Source organism: Akebia trifoliata, chromosome 16 (assembly GCF_017979445.1).
Source record: "Akebia trifoliata isolate Shusen 1 chromosome 16, ASM1797944v1, whole genome shotgun sequence".
Taxonomy (NCBI): Eukaryota; Viridiplantae; Streptophyta; class Magnoliopsida; order Ranunculales; family Lardizabalaceae; genus Akebia; species Akebia trifoliata.
Window position 1 is genome coordinate 1,712,301 of NC_141390.1, and position 25,017 is coordinate 1,737,317.

At 34.5% G+C, this 25,017-nt stretch overlaps 2 protein-coding genes and 1 pseudogene across 3 annotated transcripts; 2 read left to right on the top strand and 1 right to left on the bottom strand.

Annotated features, from left to right (window-relative positions):
* Nucleotides 1-6,879: 6,879 nt before the first annotated feature.
* LOC147382192 (eukaryotic translation initiation factor 3 subunit A-like) lies at nt 6,880-7,863 on the bottom strand. 2 transcript variants are annotated; one of them, XM_086429003.1, is made up of 3 exons: nt 7,757-7,863; nt 7,285-7,421; nt 6,880-7,177 (listed from the first exon to the last, which is right to left on the bottom strand). In XM_086429003.1, the coding sequence occupies exons 1-3, from the start codon at nt 7,785-7,787 to the stop codon at nt 6,932-6,934; spliced, it is 414 nt and encodes a 137-aa protein (XP_086285129.1). In that variant the 5' UTR covers nt 7,788-7,863; the 3' UTR covers nt 6,880-6,931. The 2 variants fall into 2 exon arrangements, with proteins under 2 accessions (XP_086285129.1, XP_086285128.1); XM_086429002.1 differs by having other exon boundaries at nt 7,727-7,857.
* Nucleotides 7,864-9,398: 1,535 nt separating this feature from the next.
* LOC147382193 (G-type lectin S-receptor-like serine/threonine-protein kinase SRK pseudogene) lies at nt 9,399-10,052 on the top strand (annotated as a pseudogene).
* A 3,719-nt stretch (nt 10,053-13,771) lies between these two features.
* Nucleotides 13,772-14,677, top strand: LOC147382194 (uncharacterized). Its single transcript, XM_086428435.1, has one exon. The coding sequence runs from the start codon at nt 13,772-13,774 to the stop codon at nt 14,675-14,677; it is 906 nt and encodes a 301-aa protein (XP_086284561.1).
* Nucleotides 14,678-25,017: the final 10,340 nt, after the last annotated feature.

The window sequence follows — 25,017 nt, forward strand, 5'->3', positions numbered from 1 at the left end:
GGGGTCGAATTGGCGTCGAAATTTTCATTGTCAAATTTTTTTTTTCGACGGGCCGAAACTATCAAATTAATGAAGGATGGGAGAAATTTGACAGCTCTAAGCCGTCAAATCTGGGAATATCTAGAATTTCGATAGTCCTAGACTGTCAAAATTCAATTTCTAAAATTCGTAAGCCTTGGCCCGTCAATTTTTCCATCGAATTTTCCAGTTTTCACGTAGTGTACCTTCTTGGTGTTAAGCTTGAAAATGGCATATTTTCTAGGTAAAAAATAAGAAGATTTTGGCTTTAGGTTGAAGACAAGGTCATTTATGTCATCTTCTTTTTGTCAGTGATACGGACCAAGGTCAAGGGGAATGACATTAGTTTGAAAACATAGGGATTAATATCTAATATTGGCAAAAAAGCAGGGGCATGCAACAAAGCATTAGGAATCGAGTTCACCTTCTGCTATAGAGAATGCAACAAAGCTATCGACTTTCTTGCTTCACTCCTTCCTTCTTTAGGCAGAGTTATTCTTGAGCATATGGACCTCCCTCAGTGGTTGGTAGACATTATATGTAAGGATGCTTCTGAGCATGCCTATGATAGGTTGTAATCCTGTTCTTTCTAGCTGGGGGTCTGCCTAACCCACCTTTAATCGACAAAATATATATATATATATATATATATATATATATATATATATATATATATATATATATATATATATATATATATATATATATATATATATATATATATATATATATAGATAGATAGATAGATAGCGTTAATGACATTTATTAAATAGAAATTTATATAATATACAATTCATATAGACCAAAATACATCCAAAAAATAATATAAAATGCATAGTCCTTGTTATATACATGAACAAGAAGAAGACGACTTGCTTGTTCCACCAAAAGAAAGGCAAATGGAGAATCATTCAGGTTTGAATGCAACACCTGATGATCACAATTATTCTTCTGCAAGTCCTTTGATTGGCTTATATACAACGGCAGCCACCTCGATATGTTTTCTATTTATGATTTTTGATCTGTTGTATGGACTGCGTTCTAGGAAGCCATGGATGCTATGTAGATTCTTCTCACTCAATTCCTTTAATGCTCACACTTCTTACAATAGTTACAAAACTCCCTGTAGATCTCACCACTTCAATGCCTTCTGCTCACGATCAACTATCTAAACTTATGCATCTCCATGGGGTTTTTCTTCCCTTCAGTCGGATCCCAGAATCACTATGAACATCTTTCCAACATGGCCTTCCTGACCATCTTTGTAATAGCCGTTGTTGTCAATGTTGCTATACAAATGACGACTAGGGTCATCTTTGCGTTCATTGTAGAACATGTCATAATAATCATGTCTTGTATGGTGCTTTTGCTACTTGCATTATGGGATTCTACTTTTAGAGTTCATTTTGGTTCTGATATTTACCTTGATGATGTTAAAGAACAACTTGAAAATGGTGACCCACGAAGTTTGGAGAACAAATGTATGATTAATTGAATGAAATTGTTTTATCTGTCTAGTGATGGACACAACCCTCAATTGTTTATCAGTGATATTGCACCTGGTATGACTATGGGAGTGATTCCCATACTTTGAACGGTGGTTCTTTCACAAGCTGCAATTAAATCCCTCATTCTTAACAATATGATGGAGTTTGGTTATGGAGTTTCAGGTTATAAATGGTCAATATGGATGGTGGTTGTTACTCAGGGTCTTACCATTACGATAGGTTGTATAGCAATTCGCTTTAGATGGCTTACTGTGGCGAGCAACACTGACCTTGAAGAAGAACATTACGTAAGAAGGCCGAATGGAAATTATATCGCTATTATAGCGAGGTTAAAGCCTTAAGGCTGATTGTGAATATGAATTTTGGCGTTATTGTTTGGTTATTAGAGAATATATTTGTAACTCTACTACCTTTTTGCGTGACTGTGTTGGCAACATATGTGATGAGAGGCACTAAAAAATACTTTAGTAAACAAAGAAATGGTGAAGCTACAGATTTAGTGAGAGAAGAAGAACCCTATTTGTCTAGGAGTGGATTGATCAGTTACATACAGAAGAAAAGTGAGAGGATGTGAAGAGGTTGATCGAGAAATATAAAATTAATTCTCCAACTCATATGTTACAACTCTTTTGCAAAACTACTCCATCTAACGAGCTTCAACTTTCATCAAATAACCGAGTATCGTGTCTTTCAGTTGTGCTCCTTCTAAGAATGGCCATTGTTTCACTTCCGGATTCCCTCAGTACTTCTCTAGTTCACACCCTAGATGAAGCCTTCGAAATCATTTATTTCATCGACAAGAAAATGAGTGCCAGAAATCTCCCTAACAAAGTTAAATGGATGATGGCAAAATATATATGGAAGGGTAACAAATGCATTAAATCTTCAGTAAAGAAACATTGTTCTGAAGTTGTTATGAGATCTATGGATGGAGGGTTTCAATCTAAATCTCAATTGGAGTTAGTTGAAGCTGACCGTGCGCATCCATCAATGAGTTATACAGTCACCTCAAACAACTATTTGTGGAGAAGTTACACTTTTTATACTCTCAACTCTCACATGCTATACTCAAGCATATTGTTGAGAGCCCCAATGAACAATGCGAAGAAAGAGCAAGTTTTGCCTTGAAATTACTAAGCAAGGTTGCACCATTTGAGGACAAAGTTCATTGGTCATTGCTTAACAAAACTGGTTTCACTAGCTTGATAACCCCTCATGGTCATGCCAGAAATGCTCACCGTATTGAACAATTGGAAAGCAATGCAGCCACTCATGTTGCTCTTCAGGTAGCTGAAGATTGTGAAATTCAAGACCATGCTTGAACTTCATGGGATTATAAAGGTTTTTTTTTTTTTTTTATTAAGTAAAAAAAATATATTTTTCTCATTGTATCACATCAAAATGTATCGACCAAAACGTATCAGTTTTTCAACATTTCGATACATTCATTTTAGCTTTAGCCTGTATCTCGTCTTCATCCTCGTCCATCCTTTTTTTTTTTGTCAGAACAGAGATAACCCATAGAACATCATATTTTACCAGAGTTGAGTTGGGGAGTGGATCCTCTGTAACCCGCAATCAATGTAGCTCTTGTTTTATAGCCCATAGAACATCATATTTAACAAAACAAAACAACTCAGTAATCTAGTAATCATGGTTTAGATCAGATTTGAAAAATAAAAAAAAACAAAAAAAATTCTCTCTAGTCAACTGTTTAAAATTGATGGTCAATAAACTTGTAAATTTAAGCTTAATGCCCTTGAGCTCGATCCCTTCTTGAAGGCCAACCATTTAGGCAATCCAATTCATGTTTTGGTAAATATTGGAAAAAACCCTAAGTTTCAAATTAATGTGTCATATGTACTGGAATGTATAGGTAATATAACGAAATCGTTATATTATAACTTGTAACTTGTAATTTGGAATTGTGGATTATCTCTAGTTTAGGGTTCACTACTTACTAACATTTTACACATCAACAGACGAGGAAGAGGTGGAAGTCATGGATTAGGAGTAGAAGATGCAATGATGTGACAAAGAACCTAGTTATATTTGAATATTTTGTATCTGTAATAGAGGATCTGTTGCTGTTTAGAGATCATGTAATTCTCTATTGTAATGAATGAAAGGCTTGGTATTTAATGCTCAAGAATTGCGTATCACACCTAATAAATCATGTATCTAGAATCACTCAAGTAAGGAATCAAGGTACAAAAATTTGGGGTTTTGACACGGATCTTCTCTGATTTTCTCCATTCCAATTTTCTCTGTTATATATTAAATTTGGTAAACATGATTCCATCCCCTCAAAAAAATGAGAAGGAGATACTAATAATGTATCGCAAGATATAAGTTTTTATTATTTCAATTCAAATCTATGAGTGTTGATTTTGTAATTCAACCTGACAGAATAATTCAAACAAAGTATATTTGAAAGACAATTTTCCACTAACAAAAATCAATCGACAAGTAAAGGTTGTTGTAAATGAATGAGCATTTCATATATAACTAGATCTCATTGGCATTATAAGATCAAGAGAAGTCTGCATTTACCAAAGAGGAAGGAATGTTCTACTTTGAGTAATGTCGTTCAAATTGAAGAATGCATTAACAACTTAACATCGGATGATGACCAAATTTTTTTAAGATATGCTTGGGACACAATGGAGGTCTATGTCTACAATATGTTAGTTAACAGCAAGAAGTTGAAGGGTAGGTTGTAACGTGAATACTTGAAAGGGGTATCGATTTTTTGAAAAGATAGATTGCTTTGGGGAGGGGGGAATGCCCACGGGATGAAATTATTTTAATTTGAGTAGATTTCTGACTTTCTAAAATTATTTTTTGAGAAATTTAGCCTTACCCTTTTATAAAATTGGTGAAATTAGGGATACCCCTCTCCTCTCTCACGAAATGAAATATGAGGTCTGCCGCCCTTGACTTTCATTGACTTAATTAAATCACTATATAAAACAGTGTTCTATTTAAAAAGAGTGAAAGTACTGTAATACCCTCATTTAATTAGTACAACCTCATAGAAACATGTAATCTCACCTTGGCTTACTTTCCAAAAGTCCAGATTCAGCATAGTGTCTACGTGGCAAGATTGGTTAGTTTTTAAAACACATTGGGCTCCTGAACCAGCCCTGCACGCAGTCCTATGTATTTAAATAAAAATAAAATGTTCCACGTAGACTACATTTGTTGTGATAGAAAAAGAACATTGTAATGGATCACATCTCTTTTCCCTATTAAAGTTTTAGATCTAAGGGTTTTCTTCTCCCAACCTTGAAATCTGAGTTAATGGCGGCATCACCTCTGACTGAAAATCAAAACCTTGTTACGAAGAATGAAACGAGTCGATCTCCAATTAAAGTTTCAAATCTAAGGGTTTTCTCCTCCCAACCTTGAAGTCTTCATTAAAGATGGCATCACCTCCAATTGAAAAAATCAAAGCCTTGTTATGAAGAGATCAAACAGGTCAATCTCCAATTAACAAACTGTGGAGATTCGATCTAGTATCCGCAGCAAACCCACTCAAATGAAGCAAAAGAAGAAAGAAGGTGGAGAAGAAGAAGAAGAAGAGAGAGAGAGAAACTTCCATTGATCTCTACAAAGGGATAGCCGATATGCTTCAAGAACACATACCTGATTTCAAAATGGTTTGAGGAATCCTCTATTTCATCTGATAATGCAAGATTTTACAAGAATAATTAAGGATGACAATCTAATTTGTGTATGAAGGAAATCTTAGATTCATCTCTAAAGAAGATGAAATCCAAATCCACTACGTGAAAATTTTCAAAATTCGACAGTCCAAAACCGTTGAATTATGGGACCATTCGATAGTCTCGACCGTCGAATTGGTTCATCGAATTGGGCCTTGTCGAAAAAAATATTCAACGGTTAAAAATCATAAAATTTAGGGATATAGCGACCGTCGCTATAGAGGAAAAACCCGTCGCAAATACATATAGCAACAGGCAGTATATGGACTTACAGCGACAGCCGCTATTGGCGTCACTATAAGGTATTTTATTAAAATATATATATATGGGTTCCGTTCAGCACCAAACATTTTGGCCAACATTTTAGCCAATCATTTTTGTCCTACATAGGTTAGAAGTTTTAGAATGGGCTGATTTTTGGTGAGGATGATCTCTACGGTGAGGAGATCATCCTCACCAAAAATCCGCCCATTCCAAAACTTCTAACCTATGTTTTGAAAAAAAATTTGCTAAAATGTTTGGTGCTGAACATTTCCATATATATATATATATATATTAAGCCTTTAGCTACGGCCGCTGACCGTCGCTATAGGGTATTCTTTTTTCAAAAAAATATTAGATCCTCAACTAGAACTCGCCCAATTTGGAAGTCCAAAAAGTAACACCTCTAATTTCAACCAACCGCAAAACACATTTAGGCCTCAATCCTACATATGGCAGTTTGATTTGCCTCCAGTGACTAGTAGTAGCTCGAGGAGAACATAATAATAATATATAAAATAGGTGTGTCAAAGTTTGGATGACCAAGTGGATGCTCTTGAGCTCATCGTTGCGCTACTTGTCACCATAATCTCCCTGTCTGCCCCATCGTTCAGGTTCAGGGGTTGGCGCCATTCCTCAAGGTCCCTCAGTCTTCTCACGCCAGAACTTTGGCACATATTTCCCAGAGGTAGGCGGAGCAACACCTATAGGTTTTGTTGTTGGCTGAGCTGCAGCAGGAGAAGCTAACCAATCCTTTCCTCTCTCTCCGACTTCAATATACTGAATTCAGCTTCACAATGGCTAACAATTTTATTCTGGAATAATATCTGTAATAACAAAAAACATGATCACTCAAAGCAATCAAAATAAAATTTATTTAAATTAGTTGATCGCATTCGTAGTCTATGGTTCAATCTAATTCCAAGTATTAAACATGGTCCTCCCTAGGTCAACACTAAAGACCATTTGAAGCGAGATAATTGATCATGTCACAGCCGATAAGACTTAAGACCTAATCTAAATATTGCTAAACCCAAGATTTTGCTCGTAGTTAAAAAATCAACTACAATACCAAATATTTGACATGCCTTGACTTGAATTCAAACAGCAACAAAAACAATGGACTTAGCAATGATTTTCAACAGATTGCCATTTCAACAAAAAGTTCAATGTACGTGTTTTTAGGACATCATAGGTAAATATCATAGCTATGAAAGATGGTACATGCGTAAAGATAGTGTAACACATGAGAATAAATTCAGGACAAGCAAAGGAAAGGTGTCTAAATTGATTAAGAATATAATACAAAGGGGTGATTTTGACAAAACAAGAACTCAGGCAAAATTTCAGCCAAACTGTGAAAATTTTATGGACAAAAAGATCATTCTTCTTCATTTATGAAGTGTATGGGGTAAATTAAGCAATGAGACCAATCGGAAAAGGCACAAAACATACATGCTGCTCACGTTCATGAAGCACTTTTTCTTTAACCAGACGTTGCTGAAACACTGCCTCAATAAAAGGTGCCTCTTCTTCCCTTTTTGCTCTTTCCATATAATCCATTGTTTTAGCAAGTTTCTGCAATTTCTTCTCCATTTCTTGACGCTCTCTTAGTTGCTCACTCAAAGCCAGCTCAATTAATTTCTGCTTGGTGACTTTATCCTGCAAAGACAATTTTCCTAAAATTATCGAAAAAAGTCATAACAATTGCACCTTTGAAGAAAAATACAATTTTCAAAACAAATGGATGACACTGAAATTATGCTTACTCCCTCTATGATGGGCTTCTTTCCTTTCTTTTTACTGCGTTTCTCGGCTTCCTGGAGTAAAACTTGTGCTTCTTCAAGTTCTCTTCGTATCCTTTGTTCTTCCCTTCGTGAATACTCGTAGGCAAGTCTCTTCTGTTCTACTTCCTTAGTTTTCAGAAAGAAAAAAAAAAAAAGGATAAATCATCTGCAAATCAAAGGAATCATCACTCTGTTCAGAAATCACTAAGAAGAAAAGACCAGTGGTGATAATCGCCATCGTATCAATAGCTTCATCTATGTTTCTCTTCGGTTTGGTGATCGGGTGCATTATTTGGAAAATAAGAAGAAAGAAATAAGGTAAAATCATTCTCAACACTTACAAAATCTTCTAATATAAAATATGTGATTGTCTGATTGTCTCCAGTGCTATTATATTACATTAAGCATGCTTGTAAGAAGTTACTTTTCATGTCATGGGCTGATCCAAACTGACCTTGTTCTCTGCTTTGATGGTGGTTTGACATTATCACCTGCACTTCCCAAAGAAGAAATTAAGGTGTTAGCCTGGTTTTGATATGAATGTCAACATCCAGCCCTGCATTGAAATGTTTCATTCAAAAATAGATCATGTCCTTCGATGTAAGGTGAAGTGTCGTCTAGATTCCCAAACCAAGTGAGACTTATTTGCTGAAAAAATATACTAAATTAGGTGAACCACACCATCTATCAAATTATTTCAATAAAATATGGACATGTTAAAGCTAAAATTAACGAAGAAGTTGTAGGCATGATCTACATAAGGCTGGAGATGTACCAGCTAGAAAGGAGAACTTTGTTGGATCTTATTAAAAAGGAGTCTCATTGTATTTTCGATGAATGACTAAAAAAATCTCCTTACCGTCATCCTGATCATTAGCTTTTACTGAAACATGATTCAAATAACTAAATATATCTATTGGGGCCTAAAATATGTCATGTCAGATTCCTCTGTTTACTTTTGATATGAGAAACAAGAAAACATACACTAATGCAAAAGAAAAATCCTTCTGGATGATTGCCACAGATATCTGATAGGTAGTACCAACATTCTTGGAACCAAAACGCCCAAGTTATTATTCTATAATTTTTTTGCCATTTCATGGACAGGACAGAGATGATTTGCATTGAGTAGTTATAATGATGATGATATATAAAGATGGGAAACTCTGCAATTATTATAGTGTAGCCCCGGGGACATTACCCATTGTTTTTTTATACTAATTCATTTTTCCAACAATATTCCTAACTAGCAGTTAATAACAAAAGTGGGAAGGAAGAGCAAGAACTACCTTTGTTTGACTGGACAACCATAGTAACCACCACGGACAACTTCTCTTACACAAATAAAATTGGAGAAGGTGGTTTTAGTTCAGTGTACAAGGTAATTTCTATTTATGGACTAAAATGACAATAATATATAGGTAATTAACTTCTCTTTCTTCTATTGTATTGGAAACATCATTCTAAATGTAATCTCTGGGGTAATCTAGTGGGGGGACGAGAAATAGCAGTGAAGTGGCTCTCCAAGGATTCCGAACAAGGCCTCACCGAGTTCACGAATGAGTTGATATTGATTGCTAAACTTCAACACCGGAATCTCGTTAAGCTTTTGGGTTGTTGCATTCAAGGAGAAGAAAAGATGTTGATCTATGAATATATGCCCAACAAAAGCTTGGACTATTTCATTTTCGGTCTTCTATTCTCAACTCTTCGATATTTTTTAAATAATTGGATTTATTTATGTAAATTTACATACTAAACAAAAAGCTTTTGTTGGTTTGGATGTACTGTCCAAATAAAACTAGAAGCAAACTAGTGGATTGGAAGACACGGTTTGAAATTGTTTTGGGGATCGCTCGTGGACTTCTTTATCTTCATCAAGACTCTAGATTGAGAATCATTAATAGGGATCTCAAAGCCAGTAATATTCTACTAGATAGCAACCTTAACCCAAAAATTTCAGACTTTGGCATGGCAAAACTTTTCGGAGGGGATCAAACCAAAGCAAAAACAGAGTAGTTGGAACATAGTAAGTGACATCACATATATCAGAAATTAGAAATATATCATCATCATTCACAGATATTTATACTTAAATGATATTTTGCAGTGGTTATATGTCTCCTGAGTACACGATAGAGGGTTACTTTTCTGTGAAATCCGATGTTTTCAGCTTCGGTGTCTTAGTATTGGAGATAGTAAGTGGCATATTGAACAGAGGATTTTATCATCCAAATCACCATCACAACCTTCTCGGACATGTAAGTATGTTGAACTTAAAGTGCCTGTTTGGATTGCCATTTCTGCACCAGGAAGAATAGTTTGAAAGCTCTTATGAAAAATTATATCTTCTTTCAAACAAAAAATGGGTGTGATTGAAACAAGCACTGTTTGGTTGAAATATCACCATTCTGTCATTTAATGACCAAGGTTATGGATTGAAATTGTTTCAGGCATGGATACTATGCGAAGAAATCAACGCCTTGAAACTAATAGATTCATGTTTGGAGGATTCATGTGTTGTATCCGAAGTGTTACAATGTATCCAAGTGGGCCTACTGTGTGTACAAAAACTCCGAGATGACAGGCCTAACATGTCATCTGTGGTTTTTATGCTCGGTACTGAAAACTCCGCATTGCCTCAACCCAAACAGCCTGGTTTCTTTGGAGAAACAAGTCCTATTGATTCAGGTACAGAAGAACATCGCATCGAAAATGTGTTAACTATTACATCATTGGAAGCTAGATAATGGATTCTTAGTACTTACGTTGATAACTTCAAAAACTATATAAAAAAAAAATTATTATTTCTCTTCGAAATTTTGTGAGTCATCGTGTAGGCAGCTGAAAGGACATTAAGTATCAAAGTCAAGATTTCTTAAGAGAGAAATGAAGGAAAAGCCTTTTGTAGGTCGCTAATCCAGGAAAATCCAATAGATCTCAGTGGAATTTAAGAAATTCTATAGTCGATTCTCATTCAATAATTAAAAAACTCTCCCCCTCCATTACTTCAATAACAACTGTTTACATGAAAAGAGAGTCTAGAACCTAACTTCATAAATAAGTAATTACTCAGCCATCCATTTAAATTTTAAAGTAACTAAAACTTATTAGTTTATGACGACGAGATCAAATCTAACCCGAGCTCACCCATGATAGGAAAACTCCACCACGTGCCATGCTTAAGGTTCAATTGGACCTGTCCAAGTTGTACCCCTTGTGTGCATAAAGAGAAAGAACTAAAACTAGAGTGTTGGGTATCGATTAATTGCCAAAAAAGTAGTACTTATAATCTTATCTCTAATACTCAATTAGTCTCTCTCTCTCTCTCTCTCTCTCTCTCTCTCTCTCTCTCTCTCTCTAGTCTGATTTTAATTACTACTAAGCTTTACCCTTTTTATTTATTTATTTTTAGAATAACTATAAGTGTCATGGGTTTCGTTGTGACATCTGCTTCGTGGTTGCAAGTACAATTCGAGCAACAATTGGGCTATAGATTCAACGACAAATAATGTGATCATTATAATGGCTGAAGAAGATAAAACATGTCTAAGCAAATCATGATGTTTATCATCAGTTCTGTCCAAAGTCATATCTAAGTGTCTTCAAATTTTTTAGATAGAAGGAAAAGGATACTAGTAAAGGCAAACAAATGTAAGTAGGCCTTAGATGTCGAGAAGACCAACCAAATCTACAAAATGAGAAAAACTTAACTAAAATCAATGCTTACTACTATGTCATGTTCAAAAACAAGATCATGATGGAAAATTCCTTTGCATTCATTGAAAGCGGCAACCTCTATGGTGAAACAATAAAGATTTTATGTTAAGTGTTAATGCATCATATCAAACATAATGTATGCATCTAATTTAATATCCTTTGAGTAACCAAAAAACACGAAATCGGACGGCTTAAATGCGAGAACCAACTGTTTGTACTGAAGGTCAGTAACCCCAAAGAGTGTGTACAATGACACCAGAACAATATTAGTAAGAGTGCGACTAGCCTTACTAAGTTATTAAGGATTTCATCCTCATTAAGTGGCCTTACACTCACTTTGTGGCATCCCAAAAACATGATCCGATGCTTCAAAGTTGTAGAGGACAGAATCCTATAATAGAATGTAATGGTCTTTGTTCCTTTTGTAGAGGTCTGCCTAACCCTCACTTAATCCTAGTATCACAAATTGTGGAAATTTTATTTTACTTTTTTGAAATAGCTACCATTTTTCATTGAAAACTAGAAGGCAATGTATCAACAAATTAACAACAGAGAAACAAAATCAGAAGAAATTAACAGATTAACAACAAAGAAATAAAATCAGAAAGCAATGTATCAACAGATTAACAACAAAGAAATAAAATCAGAAGAAATTAAGCAATACCTCAGACAAAGAAGAGAGATCTGGAGTATTTTTTTAAGGTTTGTTCAGTGGCACTGATGAGTGAGCTTCAGTTCTTAGTGTTTCGACTTGAACTTTGATTTACTCTTCGATTTGAGCTCTGAGAGATCAAAAATTCATCGATCGTGCTTCAATATTGATGGATTTGTGAGTTTTAGATTGAAACGGGGGATTGAGAAGAAATTCTCATTTTCCTTGAGAAAGAAAATCGAATGGGAGATTGGGGGATTTGTGAGTTTTCGATCGAAACAGGTATCTGTGAGTTTTCGATGAAACAGGGATTTGTGAGTTTTCAATCGAAACAGGAGATAGAATGTGAGTTTTCAATCGAAACAGGAGATCGAATGTGAGTTTTCATTCGGTGTTCCCTAATGGCTCTGTGAATTTTCATTCGATGTTCTTCCAAGTCAAGAGATCGAATAAGTTTTCGTCCGGTACTATTCTTCGATGAAAATTCACGAATTTTTATTTTGTTAAAAAAAAAAAATCTGGTGGTTCGTTGGGCTTAGCCCATCAAATTATTTTCTTGGGCTTAAGTACTACAAGTATTGGGCTGGCCCAAATAAACGTGAAACTTGGACTGCCGAGTTTAATGCCGTAAAAGTAGCGAATTTTACCTTTTTTGAGGTAGTGATAGATGGATTACATTCATTTGATCTAATAGTTGTAAATGTTTTAAATTTTTAATTCTTTCACTTAAAACACATCTGAATCGAGGGTAGTTTGGTCATTGCACATACCTGAGGGTATTTGAGAGATTTATCGATCTTAGTTAACATAGAACTATTTTTTGTTAACGGTTTGACCAAGTAAACAGAAGCCAAGGGAGGTAGACCTCATCTTGCAATTCACGGAGGGTATCCCTAATTTCTCCAATTTTATAGGGAGTAATACTATATTTCCCGTATTTTTCACAAGATTCTTATCAAAACGATTGTTTCATGTATTTTAAAAGATTTTGGTAAGGACATAGGAGCCTAGTAGTTTTATAGGGAAATTTCGGTATATTTGAAAAAAATGGAAGATTTGTAAAAAAAATGTCTAGTTAGACACTAAACTGATGATTTATACAGTATTCTTATGATTTTAACTATTTTTATTATAGTTACTATACTTCTTGCAAAGTTTGGTGCGACTTACCAATAGGAGTACCCCTGTGGTTCATTGTGATACATTCTACTCCAAATCCAAGAGTTGTCTCTATTTTTTTTCACTCACTTTTTCTTAATGACAATTACCAATTTTCCAACAATTTCTCACCATTGAATTTTTTTCATCCTTAAGTCTAAGCATCATAAGGCAAGTTAGAAGGAATTGAAAGATGGTGAGACATTCTATTTTATCGGGCGTCTTTTTAAATTTTTGGATAGATACTTCTTTAGGATAGAGCAACTCTGAAGTTTGGAACATATCTTTAACTTAGAAATGACTCTTGAGATCACATTATATGCATCTCTAAGATCATCCAACAAGAAATTTAGTCCCAAAGAAAAAGCAGAAAAAGTAAAGCTACTAACTTTTTTCAATGAGAAGTGCAAGTATCATTCCTTTACCACGATGCGTTGTCATCATTCCCAAGTCTTGACGGTTAATTCTGCTATATAATATTTATTGACGATTAAATTTGGTAAACGTGATTCCATCCCCTCAAAAAAATGAGAACGAGATATTGATAATGAATAGCAAGATATAAGTTGTTATTATTTCAATTCAAAGCTATGAGTGCTCATTTTGTAACTCAACCTAACAGAATAGCTCCAGCAGTTACTAAGCAAATCAGAAAGTTGCTTAGAATAAGATACATTCGATATATAGCTAGATCTCGTTGGTTTGAGGTTGTAGACAAGGCCATTTACGTCATCTTCATTTTGTCTGTGATACAAGACCTAGGTCAAGGGAAATGGCATCACTTTGAAAACTTAGGGATTAATCTTTAATATTGATTCTAAATAAAATATATCATAAAATGCTATGTTCGTTGAGTGAGTAGGAAGGTTCATAGGATAGTCCTTGTTATATGTGTTAACAGAAGAAGACGACTTGCTTGTTCGACCAAAAGAAAGGCAAATGGAGAATCATTCATCTTTGAATGTAACATCCAATGATCACAACTATTCTTCTCCAATTCCTTTGATTGGCTTATATACAGCTGCTGCCACCTTGGTATGTTTTCTATTTATGAATTTTGACCTGTTGCATGGACTACGTTGTAGGAAGCCATGGATACCTTGTCGATTTTTCTCACTTAATTCCCTTGCGCTCACCCTTCTTTCAATAGCTACCAAACTCCCAGTAGATATCACTACATCAATGCCTTCTGCTCATGATCAAATATCTAAACTTACTGGCACTGTCTTAATATGTATCTCCATGGGTTTTTTCTTTCCTTCACTTGGAGCTCAGAGTCCTTATGAACGCTTTTCCAATATGGCCTCCCTGACCATCTTTGTAATAGCCGTTATTGTCAATATTAGTATTCAAATGGCCACTAGGGTGATCTTCGCGTTCATTGTAGAACATGTGATTATCTTGTCTTTTATGGCGCTTTTGCTAATTGCATTATGGGATTCTACTTTTAGACTTCGTGTTGGTTCTGATATTTACCTTGATGATATTAAAGAACAACTTGAAAAGGGTACTGACCCTCAAAGTTCCGAGAACCAGTGTATGATTCATCGAATTAAGTATTTTTATGTGTCTAGTTATGGAAACAACCCTCAATTGTATCTCACTGATTCCCCACCTGGTAGGACTATGTGCATAATATCCATAATTTGCACAGTGGTTCTGTTACAAGCTGCAATTAGATCCCTTGTTCTTAACAATAAGATGGAGTTTGGTTATGGAGTTTCGGATTATAAATGGTCAATATGGATGGTGGTTGTCACTCAGTTTCTTACCATCACAGTAGGTTGTATAGCAATTGGCTTTAGATGGCATACTGTGGTGAGTAACACTGACCTTGAAGAATAATATAAAGTTAGAGGACCAAATGAACGGTATATCTATATTATATCTAGGCTAAAAGGCTTAAGATTTACTTCAAGTATCGAATTTTGCATTATTGTTTGGTTTTTTGAGACCATGTTTGTAACTGCTTTACCTTTTTACTTGACTAAGTGGGCAGCATATTTGATGAGAGGCACTAAAAAATGCTTTATTAAACGAAAAATTGGTGAGACCACAGATTTAGTGAGGGAACAACTATATTTGCATGAGACAACATTGATTAGGTGGATACAGAAGAAAAGTGAAGAAGATATGAAGAGGTTGATGGAGAAATATAAAGTCGATTTTCCAACTCATATGTTTCAACTCTTTTGCAAAACTACTACATCTCAAGAATCACTTTCTAACAAGCTTCGAGTTTCATCAGAGAATCGAATATCTTGTCTTTCAGTTGTGCTCCTTGTAAGACTGGCCATTGTTTCACTTCCAGATTCCCTCAATTCTTCTCTAGTTCACACTTTAGATGAAGCCTTCGAAATCATTTATTTCATTGACAAGAAAATGAATGCCGCAAATCTCCATAACAAAGTTAAATGGATGATGGCAAAAATTTTGTTCAAGTATAATAAATGCATTAAATCGTCGGTAAAGAATCATTGTTCTGAAGTTGTTATGAGATCTATGGGTGGAGGGTTTCAATCTCAATCTCAATTGAAAGTATTAGATGATACACTTGGGACTATTGAAGGAATATCAGTGTTGGAACCGGAAGAGATAAATTTTGTTGTACGTGATGATGTACATGCCATCAATGAATTTATCATCAAGTGCCGACCGTGCGCATCAATAAATGAGTTATACGGTCACATCGAACAACTATTTGTGGACATGTTACAGTTTTTCTTCTCTCAACTCTCACATGCTATACTCAAGCATATTGTTGAGAGCCCCAATGAACAAAGCAAAGAAAGAGCAAGTTTCGCCTTGAAATTACTAAGCAAGGTTGCACCATTTGAGGACAAAGTTCATTGGTCATTTCCTAGCGAAACTGGTATCACTAGCTTGATAAACGCTCATGGTCATTCCAGAGATGCTCACCGTATTGAACAATTGGAAAGCAATGCAGCCACACATATTGCTCTTCAGGTAGCGGAAGATTGTGAAATTCAAGAGCATGCTTGAACTTCATGGGATTCTAAAGACAATAAAGGTATATCTTTTTTTCCTTTTATTTATTAAAGTAAAAAAAAAAAAAAAAAAGATTTTCCTCATTGTTTTATTATGTAAATATAGTTTTAGTCATGTTTCAAAATATTGAATCGCATTAGAATGTATGGGCCAATACATATTGATTTTTCAACATTTTGATACATTCATTTTAGCTTTAGTCTGTGTCTACTCTTCCTCCATTTTATTTTATTTTCAGAATAGAGATACCCCTAGAACATCATATTTAACCAGAGTGGGGAGTGGGTCCTCTGTAGCTCTTGTTCTACAGCCCATAGACCATCGTATTTAAAACAAAAATAAATAAATAAAACTTTTTTCACTCTCTAATCAAGTATTTAAAAATTGACAGTCAATAAACTTCTAAATTTAAACAGCTAGACGTAACCAACTTGATAATGTTGCGCACCCCTCAATGGTTTAAAAAAAGCTATAGAGGATCTTCTCCATTTGACATGCCCTGGAGCTCGGTCTCTTCTTGAAGGCAACCTATTTAGACAACCCCATTCATGTTTTGTTAAATATTGGAAAAGGCCCCTAAGTTTCAAATTGATGATATGTCTCTTGACCTCTGTCTCCTTCTGTAAGATTTTTTTTTTTTTTAACGCATATGCACTGGAATGTATAGGTAATATAACGAAATCATTATATTATAACTTGTAATTTGGAATTGTGGATTATCTCTTGTTAAGGGTTCACTACTTACTGACATTTTACATCAACAGATGAGGAAGAGGTGGAATTCATGGATTTGGAGTAGAAGATGCAAATGATGTGACAAAAGACCCTAGTTATATTTCAATATTTTGTGTTTGTAATAGAGGATCTGTCATTGTTTAAAGATCTTGTAATTTTCTATTGTAATGAATGAAAAGCTTATTTGATTGTGAATCACTACTAAACAATGTATCTAGAATCATTCAAATAAGGAATCAAGGTACAAAAATTTGGGGTTTTGACATGGAACTTCTTTGATTGTCTATATTTCTCGTTTTCTCTGTTATATATATTTACTGACGTTTAAATTTGGTAAATGTGATTCCATCCCCTCAAAAAAATGAGAATGAGATATTCATTATGAATAGCAAGATATAAGTAGTTATTATTTCAATTCAAAACTATGAGTGCTAATTTTGTAACTCAACCTGAGAGAATAACTCAAATACTCACCGAAGTGGTATGTGCAAACAACCGTAGCTCCTGCAGTTAATAAGTAAATCAAAAAGTTGCTTAGAATCAGATTCATTCGGGAAGCTATCCCCCAGTGGATAGTAATCTGAGAAGATTTCTTAAGGTTTCTGACTTTCTAAAATTATTTTTTGGGAAATTTAACTTTACCCCCTTATAAAATTGGCAAAATTAGGGATATCCCCACCTGTGCAAAATGAAAAATGAGGTCTGCTTCCCTTGACTTTCATTGACTTAGTCAAACCATTAAATAAAATAGTGTTCTATTTAAAACGAACATAAAGTTACTGTAACACTCTCATTTAATTAATACAACCTCATAGAAACATGTAATATCAACTTGGCTTATTTCCCAAGAGTCCAGATCCATCTACGTGGCAAAATTTGTTAGTTTTTAAAACACATTGGGATCTTGAACCAGTCTTGCACACAGCCCTATGTGCTTTAAATCAAAACAAAATGTGCCACGTTTGTTGCGATAGTAAAGGAACATTGTACTAAATCACATCTCTTTTTCTTATTGAAGTTTCAAATCTAAGGGTTTTCTCCTCCCAACCTTGAAGTCTGAGTTAATGGCGGTATCACCTCGAACTGAAAATCGAAACCTTGTTACGAAGAAATCAAACAGGTCAATCTCCAATTAAAGTTTCAGATCTAAGAATTTTCTCCTCCCAACCTTGAAGTCATCCTTAATGACATTATCACCTCCAACCAAAAAAAAAAAATCAAAATCTTGTTACGAAAAAATCAAATAGGTCAATCTTAAATTAATAAACTGTAGAGATTCCATATAATATCCACAACAAACCCACTCGAATGAAGCAATAAAAAGAAAGAAGAACAAGAACAAGAAAAAGAAAAAGAAGAAGAGAGAAAGAGAGAGAGAGAGAGAGAGAGAGAGACTTTCATTGATGTCTACAAAGGGATAGCCAATATACTTCAAAAACGCATACCTGACTTCAAAATGGTTTGTGGGGTCCTCCTTTTATCTGATAATGCAAGATCTTACCAGAAAAATTAAGGATGAGTGCCTAATTTGAGTATAAAGGAAACCTTAGGTTCATCTCTAAAGAAGATAAAGTCCAAATCGATGGATTACATTCATTGATCTAACGGTTGTAAATGCTTTAAAATTTTAATCATTTCACTTAAAACACATGTGAATCTAGAGTAGTTTGGTAATTGCACATACCTAAGGGTATTGGAGACATTTGTCGGTCTTAGTTAACATAGAACTATTTTTGTTAATGGTTTGACCAAGTCAACAAAAGTCAAGGGGGCATACCTCATCTTGCATTTCATGGGAGGTATCCCTAATTTCACCAATTTTATAGAGGTTAAGACTGAATTTCCATTATTTTTCAAAACGATTATTTCATGAGTTTTGAAAGATTTTGGTTAGGACATAGGTGCCTGGTACTACAGGGGAATTTTGGTTATATTGGAAGAAAAAAAAAATGTGAGATTTGTAAACAACAGCCTAATTTGACACTAAATTGATGATTTATATATCATTCTTCGAACTTTTGCATCCGTTATTACATAACTCTTACCAGGTACACTATCATTTGATACATTCTTCTCAAAATCCAAGAGTTCTCGCTATTTTTTTCACTCACTTTTTCTTAATGACAATTATCGGTTTTCCAACAATTTCTCACCATTGAATTTTTTCATCCTTAAGTCTAAGCATCATAAGGCAAGTTAGAAGGAAAGATGGTGAGACATTCTATTTTATTGGGTGTCTTTTTAAATTTTTGGATAGATACTTCTTTATGATAGAGCAACTCTGAAGTTTGAAACATATCTTTAACTTATAAATGACTCTTGAGATCACATTATATGCATCTCTAAGATCATCCAACAAGAAATTTAGTCCCAAAGAAAAAGCAGAAAGAAGTAAAGCAACCAACCTTTTTCAAAGAGAAGTGCAAGTATCATTCCTTTACCACAATTTGTTGCCATCATTCCCAAGTCTTGATAGTTAATGTTGCTCATACCAATTACCAATCAATGGTGTAGATCAAAGGACCATGAGTATAGATAATGGTTAAGAATTTGCTTGGATTTAACTAAATTTGACGGACCATAGTGTCAAATTTACCTCTTTTTTCACATAGTAACCATTTTTCCTCCTCCTTGCAATGTGTCATCAGATGTTGAATTCAAGCATGAATTGTTCACCGTTTGCCTTTCTTTGGGTCTGATAACAAGCAATGCCTTCTTACCATTCACTTTAGATCTCAAAAAGTTTAAAAAAAAAACACATCTTAACAGGACAACAAACCTTGCTTACCACTTTATGATGGATTCTTTGGATTTATGAAAGAATTATATTTTTTTTGGTTTTAAAAAATGAGAGATATAGATAGGATGTGGATCTTAAGGAGTCTGCATCCTTTTTTTGTTGAATCATATTTGGCCAATACTCCTAATTACTTTTCATGTTTGGTAAAGCGGATCAAATTCTCAAAAAGTTGTGCAATTCAGAAGGTTCGCAATCATAAAAAAAGCTCATAAAGGAGGATTGACTGGACATTTTGACAGGGATAAGGCACTTGCTCTTGTTTGAGAAAACTTGTATTGGTCTTGAATGGATCGAGATATAGCAAGGCATGTGAAACATTATTGTAGACACCCCATTTTTTGCCTTGATCAAGCCCGAGAGATCAAAGAAACATATGGAGAAAGGCTTCGGCCAAAAGGGAAAACAAACAAGACTCAAGAGCCCACCACTAAAGATCAAGGCCTATGGGCCTAGTCAGGAAGCTCAATTCCGACTCTGAAGCTCAAACCCACTCTTAAGCTCAATCCAACCATAATTCTAATCCCAAACTCACTACTAAATCCAATCCTCAAGCCCTCATAAAATTTTAGATTAGGAATGTAAATATTTTCTCTTCTTATCCCATCTATTTCCCCTTTCTATTTATCCCCTCTTATCTAAAAGTCTATCTCTTTGTTAAAAAAAAAAATGTAATTTCAAGGAGAAGGGTCACCATCCCTTAACGAGGATATCCCAATGATCTACGCCAAAATCAATTTCCATCTTTCAATGGTACAAAAAATGTTGTTCTATTAGTTTTATGAAAATCCGCTGATCAAACCGCATGTTTTCGTGGTCAAAAGGTTATTTTGGTCCATTTAAGTATTTATCACTGAAAATCGACAGTCCAACCGCCAATTTATTACTTTTTTGATAATTTCATAATAATTATTATTTTTTAAAATATTTTCCCAAGAGTTAACACACATCTTGGGGTGGGGTTAGTAAAAGTTGGTGTGACAATAGAAGAGCTCTAAAAACAATAACATACGCATCATCTCATTTTTATATAAAAATTGCTTAACTTATATTTGGAAAAAAAAAAAAAAAACGAGACACATACTACAAAATTAAGAAAAGTAAATATGTAAGATAGTCGAGACTGATATTTCAAATCATTGAGATCAACGTTTTTATTGTCAAGGTCAATGCTTTAATCTTTAATCCTGATGATTACAATCGTTGATATTGACGATTCATGTTAATTACAATTGTAGAACGTACGTTCTTTTTTTTTTTTTTGTTCAATTCTCAAGATCGATAATTACAATTGTAGCTGTCGATCTCAATAATTTTTAGTGTACTTAAGATAACGACTAAGTAGGGATTATTATTTCTCATTTCAAATAATTGTAGCATCTTAAATTCTTTCACTTAAAGCTGCAAGCTTGCTAGTTGGTTAAATTACGAGGAATTGGAATCCGCCGTTCACCTACTAATTACTAACCATTAATCAAAATAACACTGTTAAATCGCTTGTGATTTGATGCTTTAATTAACATGATGATTGTCATTTATAGTTATGAGGGTAGCAACGTGGAAGTTTCATATTTTTTTCGGATTTTTCCACCTAATCCCGACCCTACTCTCCTAACCCCAAAAAGCATATTGTTTATAAAAAAAACAAGAAAAGAAGAAGAAGTAAGAGCAATATGAACATAATTGGTGAATTAGTGTTAAAGTAGGGAGTTGGTTAGTTTATGTTAGAAGCCCTTTTTCGAACTTTTTAGGCATGCTTGTAGAGTTTAGAACTATTTAATCCAGTGAATGCTAAGCATGCTAGGATAAACACTAATTAATCCACTTAAATTAACTAAAAAGTTTTATAAAAGCAAAAATATGTTTTATTTAGTCTTCCCATTAAATAGTTTATAGGTATCATGACCGACCATGGTGAATAGATTTTACCCCATAAAGACAATAAAATAAATATTATACTTTGCTTTGTTCCTTTATATCAATAAGAGTTTGATGGATCAATGGAACTTATCAACAAGATGGAATTTCCCGGTGATTGATCTTCAAATTAACTTGAAAAAAAGAAGGATTTAACATATTAACTTAGAAACTAACATTTGCCAATTCATATTTGAAAATTCAAAGGAGTTATTCATGGGAAGTGGATCCTATGTAACGCTAGATTCATGTAGCACCTTGTAACAATGTTTGAATACCACGTCAGCACTAGAGTAAAATCCCACCCTTAAAAAATTGAGAGCTCAGTAATCGTTCATTTTTAAAGACGTGGATCTGGCCAAAAAAATCTTTAAAAAAATTTAAATCTAAACCATTAACATGAGAGTGCTGCGATGTTATTTTTTCAAATTATGTCTCTCTCTCATCCTTGGAGAGAATGATACAAGATACTACGTGAAACATGTGCTACAAAGGTACAGCTTCCTTATACCTAATACTTGATAGCCTTTAATAAAATTAAATCATGCTAGCTGGATTCTCATTTCGAGACTAGAAAGAATATCAAAGGGGAGGGAAATTGTCAAGATGGATAGAGATCAACTATTCGTTGTGATTTGCAAAAAAAAAAGCAGCAATGAAGTCGATCAATGTTTTATTCTAGTTTTTTCTACTTAATCCCCTATGTCTTAACCCTAACAAACATGTACATAAACAAGACAAGAAAAGATAAAAGAAGCAGCAAGAACTATCTGAAAACAAAATTGATGAAGGTAAAGTAATTGGGTTAGTCTAAGGTAGAAGCCCTTTTCCACCTTTTGGGGCATGCCTTGGGAATTATTTAGTCATGTGGATGCCAAGCATGCAAGCATAAACATAAATTATTAATTCACTTAATTAACTTTTTAAAAAATAAGGAAAAAAAAAAGGGGGTTTAGTGTGTTCCCATAAGAATTATATATGTATATATCAATTTAATATTTTCCTGGACAGTTATAGCCCTGCACCAATATAATATGGTTATATACACCCTTTTTCACATTTTTCACATTTTAGAAAGTATTTTAAGAACAACCACCACCAAAGCCTCGAAGGATGAAAATTGGATATACCTTCTTGTGTTTTCATAGTGGTGACATACCCCCATTGAGTTCAGTTTTCATGAGAGAATAACATAAAATAGCCAAAAAGGCCCTCTTTTTCATCCTCGTGACAAAAACCCTTGATTTTTTTCCCAAAACCATTAACATCAATCTCTAAGATAAATGTTAACTTATTGATCCTCTTTAAGCTTGTTTTCAATCCATCATCTTCAACCTCTTGGTAAAAACCCTTGATTTTTCTTCCCAAAAATTTATCATCTTCAACTTTCCCCAAAATCATATCTTATTCTAGTGGTTTGAACTTCGAAAGTTGAAGATCATAGAATCTTTAGGTTGAAGAGTGGGAAAAAAATTACCTTAGTGTAGAAGTCCATACGCCTAACTCATCCTCACAAAAACATTTGTAAGATGAGAATTGACCCACGTTAATATATAACCCAAGGTCATGATACCTAAGCGATGTGGGACTATTGCCCACACTCCCCCTCGTGTGTAACGTATCTCCTACATGCACGTGGTTACCCGCTCTGATACCATATATGTAGAAGCCCATCGACCTAACTCATTCTCACAAAATCAACTTGTAAGGTGAGGATTGCCCTAAGTTAATATATAGCTCAAAATCATAATACTCAGGCGATGTAGGACTATCTCTCACACTTAAGAAGTTTAAAATGATTATTTATTTATTGAAAAAATCTACGTCTTTGGCAAAGGTAGAAGGTAGGGGTATTTTAGTCATTTTATGTTAGTACTTTGTAGAAGACAACTTCAAAGGGTGTGTCATCAATGTGAAAAAGACCCACACTTAGTTGTCCCCTCATTTCTTAAATGAGTCGTGATTTTCTAATGCCCCCTCTAACAAGATCTTTGACTGACGTGGCAAGGGCTTGAATCATATATTTTTCCTCAGGATACACAATTGTACATCCCCATAAATATGTATCGTTGTCTATCCTAAGGAAAAAAAACTATGGTTCTAGTACATGCCACATCAGGGAGCGTATGTCTGAGGTGGGTGGCAAAAGATCATTATTTTTCTCAAATACACCCCAATCAGTAACAGGTTATAGAGAAAAAAATGACCCCACTCGACAACTTGGGTTCTATGAGAAACAAATAAATGGATCCATTAGGTATTTTTTAATTGGGATGCGTTTTAAGAACATGTGGGGGCCAACGAGAGCAACTCTTTGAAAAATACGGGTATCCCTAAGTTTCACCAAAATCAGGAGGGGTTCTTCAAAATTACCTAATTAAGTCTTGTGGTTATAGCTTTTATAAAGTAATAATTTCTGTTTTGATGGTTGTATATTATAATCGGATGATGTGTGGTCATTATATCATAAGTTTGGGCTACATTCATATTATAAAGGTGAGGTAACATGACAGCCCTATATTCTTGACTTGGTCTAATAGACTCATAACTCACCGAGTTGACTAACCTGATGGATATTCGACTCTAGTTTTAAAACTTTGGTGGGCACTATTAGTGCACAATTATAACCAATATTTTAAAAATTGATAACCTATAAGCACCAAGGCCATTCCCAAAACTCTGTTAGAAAATATTGTTATCAACTTTGACTTTTGACCTCATTTAGATAGTATTTTTGAACAACGATTCAGATTGCCCATACCATTTTAATAATTTGATAAATAAATGTACCTTTCTCTAGATTCTTACCCTTCATTTACGGCCATCTAATCCAAAGTTAGGATCGCAGTCATTTGATTGGGCTGATCCGGGATCAATATGTTAAGGATTAGATTGTACATAAGAATTGGATTGAACCTTGGATGGAGAAGTTTTTTTTTTTTTTTTTTATCGGATCTCAATATTAGGATCCAAACTAATTGGATAGTATTCAGGTCAGGTTTAGATCAATCAAATCGATTTGATTATTACTTAAATAATATATTTAAACAAAATACATAATATAATTTATATAATTTCTCCTTCTTTCTTCCCAACAAGAAGACGTTGGAGGGTTTTGTTCTTGAATCGAATTTGAATCAAGGGATGTGAGGGATGTGGATTGATCAAGTGACTTGTAATAAGCAATCAATAAAAGGACTTGATCATGGGAGGTGTCGTGGATATCTGAAAGTCTAGGTTGAGGTGCAAACAATGAGAGTGAATGAGCTATGCGGGTGAGATTAAAGCCTAGCATAGGTCTCCTATTCCTAGGTTATTGGAAAGCGCGAATTAAGAGTTATCCATAGAGTGGGGTTTGTCCCAGAAGACCTAAATGAAAAAGGTAGAGTTTATCTATTACATATCCTACCATGAGTCTCATGTTCATATTCCAAGTGTGAAAGGAGTCGACTAAGAGTGAAGCCCAAAAATGGTGAATGTATCTGTATTAGGAAGGTTCTAGACTTGTAGGCTCAACTAGTAGGGGCGAGGCAACTGGCATCTTAAAACACCATATCTCGCCAAAATCTTCGAGTACAAGTAATACCCCACAAGCCACATATACCAAATAAGCAATGATAAATCCCTATAAGTGGCCAACGAGGGGGTTTGTACTCAAGACCTTTCCCTTGTTGGAGGGATAATTTCTCGCATTTTATTGAACAGAGACTCTATCAGATTGGTACAT